This window comes from Cynoglossus semilaevis, chromosome 6 (genome assembly GCF_000523025.1).
Source record: "Cynoglossus semilaevis isolate Cse_v1.0 chromosome 6, Cse_v1.0, whole genome shotgun sequence".
In the NCBI taxonomy this organism is placed as follows: domain Eukaryota; kingdom Metazoa; phylum Chordata; class Actinopteri; order Pleuronectiformes; family Cynoglossidae; genus Cynoglossus; species Cynoglossus semilaevis.
In genome coordinates this window covers 17,033,907-17,047,211 of record NC_024312.1, presented here as the reverse complement: position 1 = coordinate 17,047,211, position 13,305 = coordinate 17,033,907, and the positions used below count along the sequence as shown (strand labels likewise).

At 42.1% G+C, this 13,305-nt stretch overlaps 2 protein-coding genes across 2 annotated transcripts in view; one reads left to right on the top strand and one right to left on the bottom strand.

Annotated features, from left to right (window-relative positions):
• Positions 1-4,424, top strand: part of LOC103380431 (1-phosphatidylinositol 4,5-bisphosphate phosphodiesterase zeta-1) — a 14,501-nt gene extending 10,077 nt beyond the window's left edge. The window contains exons 9-12 of the mRNA XM_025056532.1: positions 1-15; positions 2,826-2,828; positions 2,956-3,105; positions 3,320-4,424. The exon at positions 1-15 is cut by the window's left edge and continues 109 nt beyond it. Coding sequence (XP_024912300.1) covers positions 1-15; positions 2,826-2,828; positions 2,956-3,105; positions 3,320-3,402 — 251 coding nt within the window. The 3' untranslated portion in view covers positions 3,403-4,424. The remainder of the gene's footprint in view (positions 16-2,825; positions 2,829-2,955; positions 3,106-3,319) is intronic.
• A 551-nt stretch (positions 4,425-4,975) lies between these two features.
• The window catches only part of pik3c2g (phosphatidylinositol-4-phosphate 3-kinase catalytic subunit type 2 gamma), a 13,215-nt gene continuing 4,885 nt past the window's right edge, over positions 4,976-13,305 (bottom strand). Inside the window, exons 14-33 of the mRNA XM_008312415.3 lie at positions 12,436-12,550; positions 12,209-12,342; positions 11,918-12,100; positions 11,614-11,707; positions 11,414-11,508; positions 11,122-11,302; positions 10,896-11,003; positions 10,277-10,369; positions 9,881-10,010; positions 9,668-9,804; positions 9,407-9,576; positions 9,153-9,309; positions 8,960-9,069; positions 8,679-8,847; positions 7,309-7,427; positions 7,109-7,205; positions 6,955-7,018; positions 6,064-6,143; positions 5,843-5,968; positions 4,976-5,468 (exon numbers count right to left, since the gene is read on the bottom strand). Coding sequence (XP_008310637.1) covers positions 5,316-5,468; positions 5,843-5,968; positions 6,064-6,143; positions 6,955-7,018; positions 7,109-7,205; positions 7,309-7,427; positions 8,679-8,847; positions 8,960-9,069; positions 9,153-9,309; positions 9,407-9,576; positions 9,668-9,804; positions 9,881-10,010; positions 10,277-10,369; positions 10,896-11,003; positions 11,122-11,302; positions 11,414-11,508; positions 11,614-11,707; positions 11,918-12,100; positions 12,209-12,342; positions 12,436-12,550 — 2,515 coding nt within the window. The 3' untranslated portion in view covers positions 4,976-5,315. The remainder of the gene's footprint in view (positions 5,469-5,842; positions 5,969-6,063; positions 6,144-6,954; positions 7,019-7,108; positions 7,206-7,308; positions 7,428-8,678; positions 8,848-8,959; positions 9,070-9,152; positions 9,310-9,406; positions 9,577-9,667; positions 9,805-9,880; positions 10,011-10,276; positions 10,370-10,895; positions 11,004-11,121; positions 11,303-11,413; positions 11,509-11,613; positions 11,708-11,917; positions 12,101-12,208; positions 12,343-12,435; positions 12,551-13,305) is intronic.

Below are 13,305 nucleotides of genomic sequence, written 5' to 3'. Positions count from 1 at the left end.
CAACAACAACTGTGAGTCCTCTTCTTCAGACCTAGCTCTCTCTACAGGTTTCTGACTATTGTCACTCCGACAGTTGTTTACGTTAAATGTTGTGCCGTCGTTAAAGCAACCCGATGTTTGAGAAACAACAAATGAAGCAGTGGAATGACAGGAAAAACAACACATACTTTTGTCAAGAGGTATAATTTTGTACTCTGCTATTAACCGTAAATCAAAGTATTTGAACATTTTGTGGCACAAGAAGAAATATTTTTTAAAAGGAATGAATAGCAATTCCATAGAAATATATTTAAAAAAATGCAGCACCAAAAATGTCCAATTCTTATCTAAATTTAGAGAAGGCCCAGTATTTAGTCAGGGCTGCAGGCAGCGTCGTCCACACGTCGGCAACATGCACAAAACTGCACCTAGGTGGCGCTAACGTCAAGAAAATGTGAAAGCTCTTCCTCCAACCAGCTGATCACATAGACCACCTGTCTCACCCTGGAGGCTTTGAACCCTCTTGGGGGTCCAGAGCCTCCAGCTGATTTACTCTTCTCACTTATCAGAACCTCTGGTTCCATAACCATGTTCAAATCTTAACCCAAATCCAACCTTTTCCATCAACCATAGACAACAAAACACTACCTTCACATCTGCTGCTGCTTAAACTGGTTTTAGTTGTTTTTCGTACTGGTTTTGTCTGTTGTTATTCCTGGTAAATCTGTACGAGCATCTTAAGAGTCCTGAAAACTTTACACCAATATATAAAATACAGAACATCCTTTTACCCACCATGTATTTAGTAGGTAGACAACAAAAATTCATAAATAAACAGGTACTTTGCTCGTTGTTTCCCCTCCATCAAGTTCTTAAAGTGCCTGTAGGTCTGTAACTCCTCCGACTTTGGGTTTTGACAGAGCTGAGAATGTACTGTAGCAGTAAGTGAGGCAGTGTCAAGGTGGAAACAGAGGAAACCACTGGAACAGGAAGCCAGTGTTTATACAACAACACAACTTGTTTGTGATTTGTGTAGCTCCCACATTTTTGTTGCCTCCAAATCTTCCTTCCTGATAAGTCAGTGCCAGAGAAGAAGAGCGCTCATGACATTCTTCAGAATGTAACAAGGGCTTTTCCTTTGAAGAATGCTGCCGTGCACCGTTGCCGTGACTGGTGACAGGGCTGGGCAGTGACAGCTCACTCCTCAGCACCAGCTGGTACCTCATAAACTGAGCTCCCAGCTTTGGAAGTGACACAGTGTCACATCACCGACGTGCAGTTTAACTACAGCCTCTGGATTGTAGCAGTAAGTGATTAGTCAGGTCTGCTCTTTACAGTCTGTTTGCATCATTCTACGTTTGAGTGATCAACTTAAACCTCCAGCTGTGGACAGACCCTCTCACATTTCAGAAGCTGTTAAGGCCTAAATATCAAACAGACCTCCTTTAATTTGGACCCTGTATTTTCAGCACCTGCCATTCTGCTGCTGAGGTGACTCAGAGAGGGAGTTAAAGAAAAAGAGAAGAGATAAAATAAACCCGAGTGTTGAAGGGCATTCATGCATAAATAAAAATAATTCCACAGTATAAAGCAGGTGGCATGACAAGTGAATACCAATGAACGTTACCGAGGAACTGCTTTCAATTTGCGAAAGGTTGTAAACTGCAGGAAGAGCTCTCATTAGTAACCAACATGTTCAACCTCAAATACAGATATTGTCTTGACAACGTTCCAAACATTTTATTTGCAGACCACAACAACATGTTGTGTCTATAATTGTTCACCAAGTAGTGAAGTACTAGTACTTATATGCACTGTCTGACATGTGTAGAACTCTGCTGTAGAAAGTACTTAGCTGCGATGCTAAAGAACCTGGCACTCTGCCAGGTTCTTTAGCGTTGCGGCTGAGTGCCAGAGTACCTGTCTGGGCTGTGAAGAACTGGGTCACACCCCAGACAGGTAGTCAGTTTATCACGGGGCCTACATGCAAAGACAACCATTCATACTGTTCACACCTTCACACCCAAGAGCAACGTAGTGGTTCTCAAAGTGTGGAGTGCAGAACTATTCAAAAACAATCTACAAACCACGCCCACAGCAGTCACTGATGAAGATGTAGTTGAGGGTTCTTTTTCTCTGAGAAATGATTAAGTTTTACTGTCATATTTTAGGCCAGTCAAACATGTTTTTAATTTCAGTATTTTTTAGGCTGTAAACGTCTGTTCTTATCAACAGACAGAGGCTTGTGTAGACTGAAACATTTGGCAAAACCTGACATTTACATCTATACATTGTCAACGTTCTATCACCATGATGTCATGATTCTTTATGTTCTTAATTTTTTTTTTTTGTCTTGTGGAGAAAAACATCTTTTAGCCTCATCAGCTAGCTACTAACCTCGTCTGGGTTTTTGTCTGATGTCGAGCAGTTTGCACAGAATCGGTATTTAGTGCTTTTATAAAAACAAAGAGCGTAGATGCCCATTGCTGCCAGAATGGCTGCTGTGAGGGTGATGAGACCGAGCCAGATCCATTAGGTTCTGAGCCTGTAAACAAACCACAGATGCTAAAATACTCGACAGAGCAGGCTCCATGCTGCAGAGCCGGCCAATCGTTTCCTGTGGCTTCGACCGTAAAAGTGAGCCGCTTTACATGCAAGTGGTCGCGCCTGATGGTGATGAATGTGAAATATTTACTTCATACACTAAACCAAGAAAGGCCGGCGACTGCCAAGCCGAGACTGAACCGAGACACAGCATCCAGAATATTGAAGATTAGATCAGTCAACAGAAGCAACAACTCAGTAACAGCACCGCTTCAAAGTTTATGTCCAGCTTTGAACAGCAGACTGTAGCAAAACCAAGACAGAGTCCTCGAACCGGGGCCACGAGCCCTTAAACCTAGTTCTTTCCTTTGTTTGGTTATCAAAGTGCAGTGAAATAAATGGTACAGCATTAAACTGCGATCACTTCTGCAGCTCTGACTCCTCACTGGGACACTAACATGGACTTCACCATCAGCGCCCCGGAGCTGTGCCTCGTACGCTTCTGCGTCAAACATCAGACCGGCCCTCTCACCAGTGAGTTCGTGGGCCAGTACACTCTGCCCTTCACCAGCATGAAGAAAGGTCAGTGACACCAAGGTGGGGGAGGGGTGAGAGTCTAATGAAATCAGACTCTCTGTGGCCATGATTGTATTTTCACTTCATTCACTGTTTCAGCATCTGTGGAGGTCAGACCCTGCTGCGCTTCAGATGTTGATGTGAATCTATATAAAAGCTTATATTTGCAGCAGAATATGCACACACTTCTGTTTACCCACCCTCCCTTCTCCACCTCCAGGCTACCGCTGGGTGCCTCTGCGGTCCCAAGATGGATGCAGCCTAGATCCAGCCTCCCTTTTTGTCTTTGTCTGGTATTCCTAAAAACAGCTCTGCATTGAAGACCCTCTCTCTCTCTCTCTCTCTCTCTCTCTCTCTCTCTCTCTCAATTCATCTGGGTGCGTGTTTCTCGAACGCACACGTACACAGTGATCACAAAGCGTGGCTGATGTAGCCACATCAACAACAAAAATCAATCTGCTGTCAGAAAACTGACGCTGCAGAGGAAAATACCAGGTGAGGACGTTAACAAAGATGGACTCTTTGGAAGCAGTCCTCAAGAGGTGGAGAAATCCCCGGAGAACCAGCAGGGCGTTCCACTTGTATTTCGCCCAGTTCAATCCACCTCATTAATGTCCTGGATCTCAGTGCTCAGAGGCAACACACACTCACAGCCTGACTGTACGAAGCCTTCACACCACTGCTGTTTTCACTGTTTTACCATTCTGTGTCTTCTGTAACAACCGCTGTCACCTACAGCAAACATTGCTGCAGTTTTATAGTGTGTGCGTGTTATGTAATGGAATGTTATGTTTATCAACCACTGCTGCTAATATAGGCTAGAGGAGAATGTGGCTGCAGGTTTTTGTTTTTGTCAGTTATCAGTGGACGCCAATTTATAATAGATATGTTGTATATTTTTATTTATTTTTTTTTAATTCTTAGCTGATTCTTAGTTGTCACAAACTACACTGTGCTATAATAATGTGAGATTACTACAATGTGTGCACAGATGCTGACATTGTTTTAATTCTGGACTCCCTCATTAATCATTCCCACAATTCACACGTGCAATGAAGGGATGCAATTAACATGCAGTTTGAGTTTGTTGTAAACAAAGCCTGTATTAAATGGGAACGTCACCCGAAGCTAAACAGCATATGGACGTCAAGAATTGAAGCGTGAATGAAACACTTTTCAGTGATTACAGGTCAGGTGACTTTTTGTTTTTAACCCAGAACTACATATAGGAAAAGCCTGCTTTAAAGATTGCTTAAAAATGCGGTTTTGTGATGGCTGGATGTCAAAAGCAATTCCTTAGTAATGCTATAAAATTTGAAATTGAAGAACAGAAGTCAGTATTTTCTTTCACACCGACACTATTATTCAAACAGATGTTGTTGTTTCGTTCCCCCACTTTAATAACTGAGATATATGAAAGAGGCAGTAGACAGTCTGTGTAGACCGCCTGTGTAGACTGTCAGAGAGACGACGGTGTTGTGACCCCGCCCCCTGGCCTGTGTGTGTTTGGTGGTGTGTTTGTGGATACATGAACAGAACTGCATTTAAATGTCACTGCTGAATAAGACAAAAGGATGGAGAGAGAGGGTGTGTGTGTGTGTGTGTGTGTGTGTGTGTGTGTGTAAAGTCAACCTCCCAAGCCAGAGTTGTCATCCTAGTCACACGGACACTCCCCACCCCCTTCAGTCCCCCAACACACACACACACACACACACACACTCTTCGTATCCCTTCCAATTCCTGACACCAAGGACATCCAGCTGACATCAACACACTGAAGTTAGGCAAACAGGAGGCAGGCAGCACCTGAACGCACCACGTCACCTGTGTGCATCCAAACACAACATATTAAAATAATTGTTTCAAGTCACAGTGATTTAAAAAAAAACATCTATTTAATGATAAAGTAAGTGCAAATATGGCTAAAGATAAAGTCTTATTTCTGTATATCATCAAATCAAATCATTGTTTACATTAGAATGACACCACATCAAGGATACTTGGACACTAATAGTAGTGTAACGCGGCTTTATGACGTCATCCTGACACGTCATCCACCGCCGGTGTCTTTCCTCTGGTGCGAAGGTAAAGTGCATCAGATCAATACATAAAGAGATAAAACAGTGCATACGGAATTGCTCCTCTCGGATTTCGTCTCTTCCTCTCGCTGTCTGGCTGCGCCCCCTGCTGGTAGCGGCCGCATAGTGCTCCACATTTCAGATTGAAGCGTTGCCAAGAGGGAACCACGTCTCCTTGTCCAGCAGTTTGTCTTCCAGTTTAATGTTGGTCGCAGCCACGAAGGCATTTTTGCTCTTCACCGTAACTTCCAGCACCATCCCGTACAGCAGTGGGACATAAGTGTATTCCAACTATGAACACAAGGCAGGGTTGATGATGGTCTCACACATGCACTGACCTTGTTTTTTTATTTTCTAAAATATAAAATCTAATTCTCATCCTTTTTGTTGATTTTAGATATTTTGTAAAATGTAAATCAAACTCTTAAATAAGGATTTTTTCACTTTGTCTTAGGTTCATGTGAAACAGACATCATTTGAAGCAGGAAGCTGCTGATTTGAGTCCACTGGGTTTTACATTCACAGATCAAAAAGGAAGCACCGTGAGGAGAGCGGAGCCGGTGGCGTGGCTCACATTAAAAGTGAATACTGCACTCAGCCAGAATGAGTTACTGAAATCTCGTGTTTGCGTCATACTTTTAAGAGTAACAGTTAAAGTTAAGTACCAGTTCGTTGAAGGTGGGGTTGTCATTGTTCCGGACCACCTTGGTCTTCTTCTTGGAGTGTTGTAGAGGGTCCGGCCTCAGACGTGTGATCACGTAGGCGTCAGGGTTCGAGCCGTTAGCCTGCTTCTGTTTGAAGGTGAAGGCAGAGAAACAACATATTAATGAGAAACACGGTTTGATTCTCCAGAGGCTGGAAATAAAAAACTGTGTTGCACACTGACTATGTTCTTCAGGTGTTTGACCAAGACTGAGAGCTTGCAGTTAGCATAGGAGATTAACAGCTGGATCTGAGGACACGCCCCTGCAACAGAGGAACGCACCATTGGTACTGAATCATAACATGGTATGAATTATGTATGTACTATCATTACAGTTTCCTCAGTACAGGCTACCGAAGTATTCTGGGAGTATTCCGTTGACCAGATTTAGTTGAGATCATAAACGTGTAATTACTTTTTATGCTTGGTCAACTTTGATTTTTACCATTTTGTTGAAAAGTGAACCATTTGCTGTGAATCTGCTGCTCAGATAAAACTGCACCTCACAGAGATACACTATCTAATGATCAGTTTTTAGTATACATTAATAATAAAATCATGACATCCATTCACTGTTCCAAATATGATTAATGTCAGGGCTGTCATGGTTACAAATTTGAATCTGATTTATCTCAGGACAGCTATGAATAAATCATGATTAATCATTTACTAATTGTTACCGCAATTAATCGTGATTAATCTAAATAGAAAAACCCCAACAATAAGTGGATGGATGATGAAATTACTGGATGTACAGTGCATGTCATTCTGTCACGGTCTAAAATGCTTTCAAAAAGTTTTCAAAAATTTAAGCAATTACAGCATTTGTATTGGAAGTCTTAATTCATGTATCTTACTCTGGGCTTTCCCCTCACATGGAGGGTGACCTAAACTGACTTTGGGTAATGCCTATGTTGACCAAATATTTGCTTTGTACTTTCTTAAAGACTGGAGAATTGGCCCGAGAGACTACGTGTCAATGACAAACGTCATTCACACCCCCGTCCACCCATCCAGGGTAAAAACACTGTGAGCTCCAGACTAACACAGCCCACTGTATGTGCAGGTGATTACCTGTTGGCACACTTTCAGTGACGATGCCAGGTCCGTCCAGGAACAAGCTGCACACAATCTCATTCTATAGTACAACCAGGGTAAGGACAGAAAAGGTTACTCAGAGAAATACTATATGTCCCTGGGGAAAAAAAGTATCACAACAGAATCCTACTCCTTTGCAGGGTCCTTCAAAAAGTTCCTTCAAGTACTTGTTTAGCACAGATATCTTGCTGGCCGTTGAGAATTTCAGGTTGTACCACCTAGGAAACCTTTAGGTAGAAGGTAGAAGAGTTTTTGTGAATGAAATGATGTGTGTAAACAAAAGTGGACGTGAGGTTTGGTAATGGAGGTGAGGTTTTTTTCTTTACTTACTGAGGAAGCTTAGATTCAATAAACTGCTTCTGCAACTCCTTGTGGATCTCCTCAAACTCTCCAAACGTTTTCTCGCTGTTCAGGTAACCATCGTCAATGGTGATTCTCAGGTCATATTTCTGGAGACCATACAGGGCAGTGTTTGGTACATGGAGTTGACGAGCTCTTAATGAATGGTTAAAGGTAGAGATGATGAACTTATAAAGAAAAACAATCTCAGATCAGTGATTACAGTCATTACAGTGACGCTACAAAGGAATGTTTACTTGTGACTGGGTTTAAAATAATGTCTTGACCTGATTACAATTATTAGATTATTATAAGATGATTATAGTGGCTAAATGACCTTGTGCTTTGCTTTGCTGTTTATTTCCTTGTGCCTGAGTCAAGATTTTCCTGTCAGACTGTTCTGTTTGATTTCCTCTAACACAGCTATCTTTCTCCCAGTCACAGCAAAAACAAGCTCACCAAGGCCGTGATAGCACTGAGTTCTTAGTCTACCCTCCCCCGTTATCTCTCACCGCCCTTGATGACCTAACAACCCCCCTCACCCCTGCTGCCACTGCAATGAGGGGTCTGACGTTGACTTCAACTCGTCTTCTGGTGCAGCTCACATGCAGAAACTTTCATTTATCTTCTCAGTCTAAACACATTATGATTCTCAACCGAAAAAATATATATTGGATGTCAGGTGACTTTCTCACACAGTGAATTCCTTATATCTTTACCTTGACTGACTGGAGATGAATTACTTTCAGGTTGTCCCTCTTTATCAGAGCTTTAAGGTGGTATCACACCTGAAGCCATCTGGTGGCAGACAGGAGAACTACAGTACCACTGCACCACTCCTGACCTCAGTTGCCTTATGGCCATAATTCTAATCTTTACTCCAAACTAAGTCCTAAACTCAAAATACCCTGTGAGTCAGTGAGGACTTAGAAAACATCGCCACAATGACAGTATATTTCAAATCATGTCCCTAAAGGTATTGTAAGACAAACCCAAGAGTACAACTCTAAATATTTAACCTCCAAAAGATTCTCACTTTGTAGATTACTGAGTTCTGTCTCCTCTCACACACACAAAGTCTGGTTTTCTTGACATGTCAGAACTTCACGTAGACAAAAGCATCCCCGAACCCTAACCCTGATCTCAATCCTCAATCTTCCTGACTAAATGTTATACCTCAACATTACTCTTTGTCTTGGTGAGTATCTGGAAAATGTCCCCACAACAAATGATTTACCAAAAAACAAAAAAAAAACCTAGCTGCATGTACACACACACACAGACTCTGTATTAAATGTTAAGCTCTCAGAGCCCAGGCTGCCTCTGTACGGTGTGTCAGTGGAGCTGCTGTGCTGCCTCACCACATCGTTCCCTTTGATGTTGAATCCCTGGATGACAGCTTCTTGAATATTGGTGCTGGCAGTGGGCACGCCGTCTCTTTTCATGGTTTCCCCTTTCTTTCCTTGGGCCATGCTGTGTGTCAGGAACATGAACTTGACTGCAACACAGTCGATGCTCTGTTTGATTTTCCTGCATCAGGACAGGTTTAAAAAAAGGCTTCATTAATCGTAAAATTGAAACTTGTGTTTTTCTTTTGGAAGTACTCTATAAGTACGTAGTAAGTAATAAAGGGCTAAATTACTTTGTAAAGTAGGACGTTGCTTCCAGGTCCGTGTCGTGGGGTCGGAGGTTGTTCTGGACGTACTGCAGGTCGTTGGAGTTGTTCATCTCGGGCATGCCCGCCTGTAGCATCTGTAAATCTCATCCACAGCAGTCGGATTAGTTGATTATATATGGGGCTGTTGTACTGTGCTGTTCAGAGGTGAGTCCCTCACCAGCTCTAAGAGGCTGAGTATGAGCGCAGAGCGTTTTCTGGTGACGTTGTAAGCCTCACAGCACAGCTCCACAAATCGGTGCAAACGCTGCGGTTTCTCTCCTCCTCCTGTGATGAAATGCTGCATCTCTGACGTAAAGATGAACGGAGAGCGGTCTCTGTCGATCAAACAGAGTAGGAGACAATTTTAATAATTACACAAGTGCTCGTTACATGATTGAGTGTCTCAAACACCACCCTCTCTTCACGGCTCACCTTTTGATTTTCCCAAACTTCTGTGCGTTGCCCATTATTTTGCCAAAGTCAATGTGAAACATGTGTCCAGTGTGCTTTAACATGATGTTGTCGTTGTGGCGATCACAGATGCCCAGGATGAACGTGGCCACGCACCACCCTGCACATGAATGGATGAAGTTCATCACAGCCTGTGGAGAAATGGAAAACAAACAGAAACGGAATGACGTCACCCCATGATCAACAGCACGGCCACGGCAGACGTCACCACAGAATCCAAACCTTTTCATAGTCCTCTTTGGTTTTGTTCCACATGTGGAACCATTTCTCCAGACTGTCCTCACGTAGGGTCCCACCCAGCCCCCACTCCTGGTGAATCTTCCCCAAAGTTACTGCTTCTGGAACCACTTCAACCAAACCTGAAAACCACAGCATAAGTCAACATGTGAGTGTGAAGCACAAGACATTTAATCAACAGACAGAAATCAGACTAACCCTGAGCTCTTCCAGTAGAGAGACACCTGTAGGTGATCATCTGCATGTCCAGCCCCTCCTCCAGCCACAGGTTGTTCATCACACGGACGATCTGAAGCACCAGCATGTCCTGACACAGGTTATCACCTGTCTGAACAACACATTCAGCTCAATAACACAAACAACAGCTTTACTAGATGTACTGAAACACACGCTTTAGCAGCATAAAGCTCACATTATCAGTAACAGACATTTGTTTCTGGGTTCTCCAGATTTTCCCATCCCTCATGTTTTCTAGATTTTCAGTTTGTTGTATACAACATCTGTGTTTTTTTGGGATTTCTTTTCTCACAGTCTTGAAAAATTCGACTTGGAGCGTTCTGATCTTTATGTAACCAAAGACTCCACAGCACTAACCTTACAGATGACACTGACGTTCTTGGCCAGAGGGTCACTGCAGACGAATGTGACCCTCAGAGGAGCAGCGTTTGAGGTGTAGAACTTACAGGCCTGTAAGAGTTTTATATACAGACATAGTCAACAGTCTTTATCAACAATAATGTGAGATGTGAAGTGAATAGGATAATATTTTATCTGTTTTCTGTTTGTTTGTATTAAAAAAGTGTTATATTCATATTCATTTATGTGTGTATATATGTTTTTCATATATATCTTAATTTTTATTTTATAAAATCAAATATTTATAATATATTGTAATATATATAGTGTTATATTTATTCATTCATGTATGTATATATGGTTTTCATATATCTTAATTTTTATAATTTTATAATATAACTAATTTCTAATTGCACAGTACCATATGTAATTAAGCAACAGCAAGAAGGTCACTGGTTGGGTCTGTCTATGTTCTGCCTGTTTATTTGTCCCGTGCACATTTGGTTTTCAGTCTAAATTGAACATAGATGCTAATGTGGGCGTGAATGTTTTTTGTCACTATATGTGGTCCTGTCATTGATTGGTGAACTGTACTCTGTACTGTACTTGTCCTCTGTCATTACTGAAATGTTCTTACATCCAGATCCACTGCCTTCACATGAACTGCAGGATCCAGTGGCAGACGACAGCTGGTCCCAGGAGTGAAGAACCTGGCGATCGTTTCCTTTTCCTTGGATAAAACATTCTGCAGTAAATAATGAAATGAGAATAAACCCCAAGAGTCAAACATGGTGATGGTCAAACAACTGATGGTACGGACTGATGGTCAAGTTGAGTTCACATGAACCAGTCCATTCACAGACCTTACGCCGACCCTTTTCTGCAGTGCGAACTTTGTCGGCCACTCTCATGAGGACAGAAACCAGACGAGTTTCGTGCTCCAGCTCCTGCTTCAGTTTACGGCCACAGCAGTAACGTAGAGCCGCCTGAATCTTACTGTACCAACTGTGGTACAAGAGGTCGTTACAGGCGTCCTCCAGCAGCCTGTCAACAAAGAAAAGCCACTACGTCAACTGAACTGAAATGGACGTTAGCATGAAAACAAACACAGTGATTGAGTATTCTGTCTGAATGTCTACTTTTGCTCCGCCTCACCAAAAAAGTTGTTGTGCAATTCGTATGTTCTTTACTGATCTGTCCAGGAGCAGCATCACCAGAGGTCCATCCAACTCCCACTCACTTTTTAGAGCCTGCACACATTAGAATATCACAAGAATGAAAAAAATAACAGGTGTACGAGTTTGATGTTGAGGACGGTTGAAAGACGTTGCCATATTGCAGCGTGTTTACTGTACCTGGACCAGCTGTGGCAGGAACAACTCAAGCTCTCCATCTGCAATCTGCTCAAAGTAGTGAACTGCAGTTCTCCGTACTGTCTGATCATGAAAACTGAAGAAGGTAACAACACAGACTTTACTTTTGTCGACTTTACAGTCACAGAGAGAGTGGGGATCTGACCTCACCCACAGAACAGCGCCCCCATATGACACCGCCTTTCAGTTTAATGCACATTTATTCAAATCCGACCTAAAGAAGTACCAGTGGTACTACACACAACAGAAATACTAGTATTTTATCAGTAGAGGTAAGTGAACATACTTCTCCAGGAACGGCGCCTCCTCGGGGAGATAAATGGGCCAGTTCTCCAAAACAGTATAGATCTCTGTCAAGTACTCAGGCTGCCACTGCTGGACTCCACCCAGCAACAGGTGAAGAAAAGTACTTCCTTTGTCACTGCAGTGACGCTTCTCCCAGAGGAAAGTCTTTTCATTCTCCGTCAGGCTGAGAAAAGAGTAATGAGGGTTATGTACTGAGATAAATGAGCAGGAAATACACGTGGGATATGCTGGATATATTTGTACAATTATTTGTCTAATTCTTTGCACTCACAAGCAGAGGCAGTGCTTCTTAGAAACACTCAGCATCTTTTTCTTCAGCGCCTCACATGGCTGAGTGAATATGATCGATCCAGGAAGAGCTATTGGCCTCTGATACATCCACTGGACCTCACTTTGGAACTCCAGCTGGACAGGTGGGGTCAAAAATGAATTCATTTAGTAATGTGCTGTCATTCTTATTTTTGTCAACAGAGGGCAGAGTGGTCTAGTATTACTAACCTGCAGTATGACACCCACAGGTTGTGTGTGATGTTCATAGATGGCTGGAGAGGGACGAGCTGGGACCTGAGTCTGTGTAGACAAACTGAGCAGGACTGTCCCTGAAACCAATGTCCTGAGGACAGAGGACGAATACATCTGTCAGTGACTACAGCTCAGGATATCATAATGACACATACACCTCTGAAATTTATAATCTACAACTTATACTTTATCCATTCATAACAGCAGAACAGTATTAACAGTGACACGATGAAAAGAAAAAGTTCTGTTTTTTTTTATATCAATGGTCTTTAAATGTCTGTTGAAAATAAAACCAAGTTGACCTTTGGAAAAATAATTGTTATTTTGAATGATTCATCTTTAAACAACCTCTGGGCAAACAACCATGTGGTCTGAAATAGAACTGTTAACTAGTATCTCTAACATTAAATCCACTTGGAAATCAAGTGTGAACACAGTCACAGGCCTAACACTACATGAGAACATTTAGCCTGTTTTTCAGTTCATGTGATATTTTTATATAATAAGCTGATGACGTGTTTTATCATGCGAGTTGTGGTTTGTTGTTGTTGCTGGAGTTTTAGTCCAGTATTACTGCAGTTTATTTTGTCCTGTTTCTGTATCTCTGTGAAATGAATGACTGGATTATTATCTGTATGACATCATTCTGGTTTTGGATAAGGCTACAGTCAGTTTTAGTTACAGGGTAATTGATCCCACTGCCAGGTGCTATCATAAAGAGCTAATCACGGTAATTTACCTGTACCCTTATCAATCAATACCATACGTCATGTTTTGATTGTTTCTGTTTTGATTATGAAACATAGGTGTGAACATTTCAACCAATGAAAGATTTCTCCTGGTGAG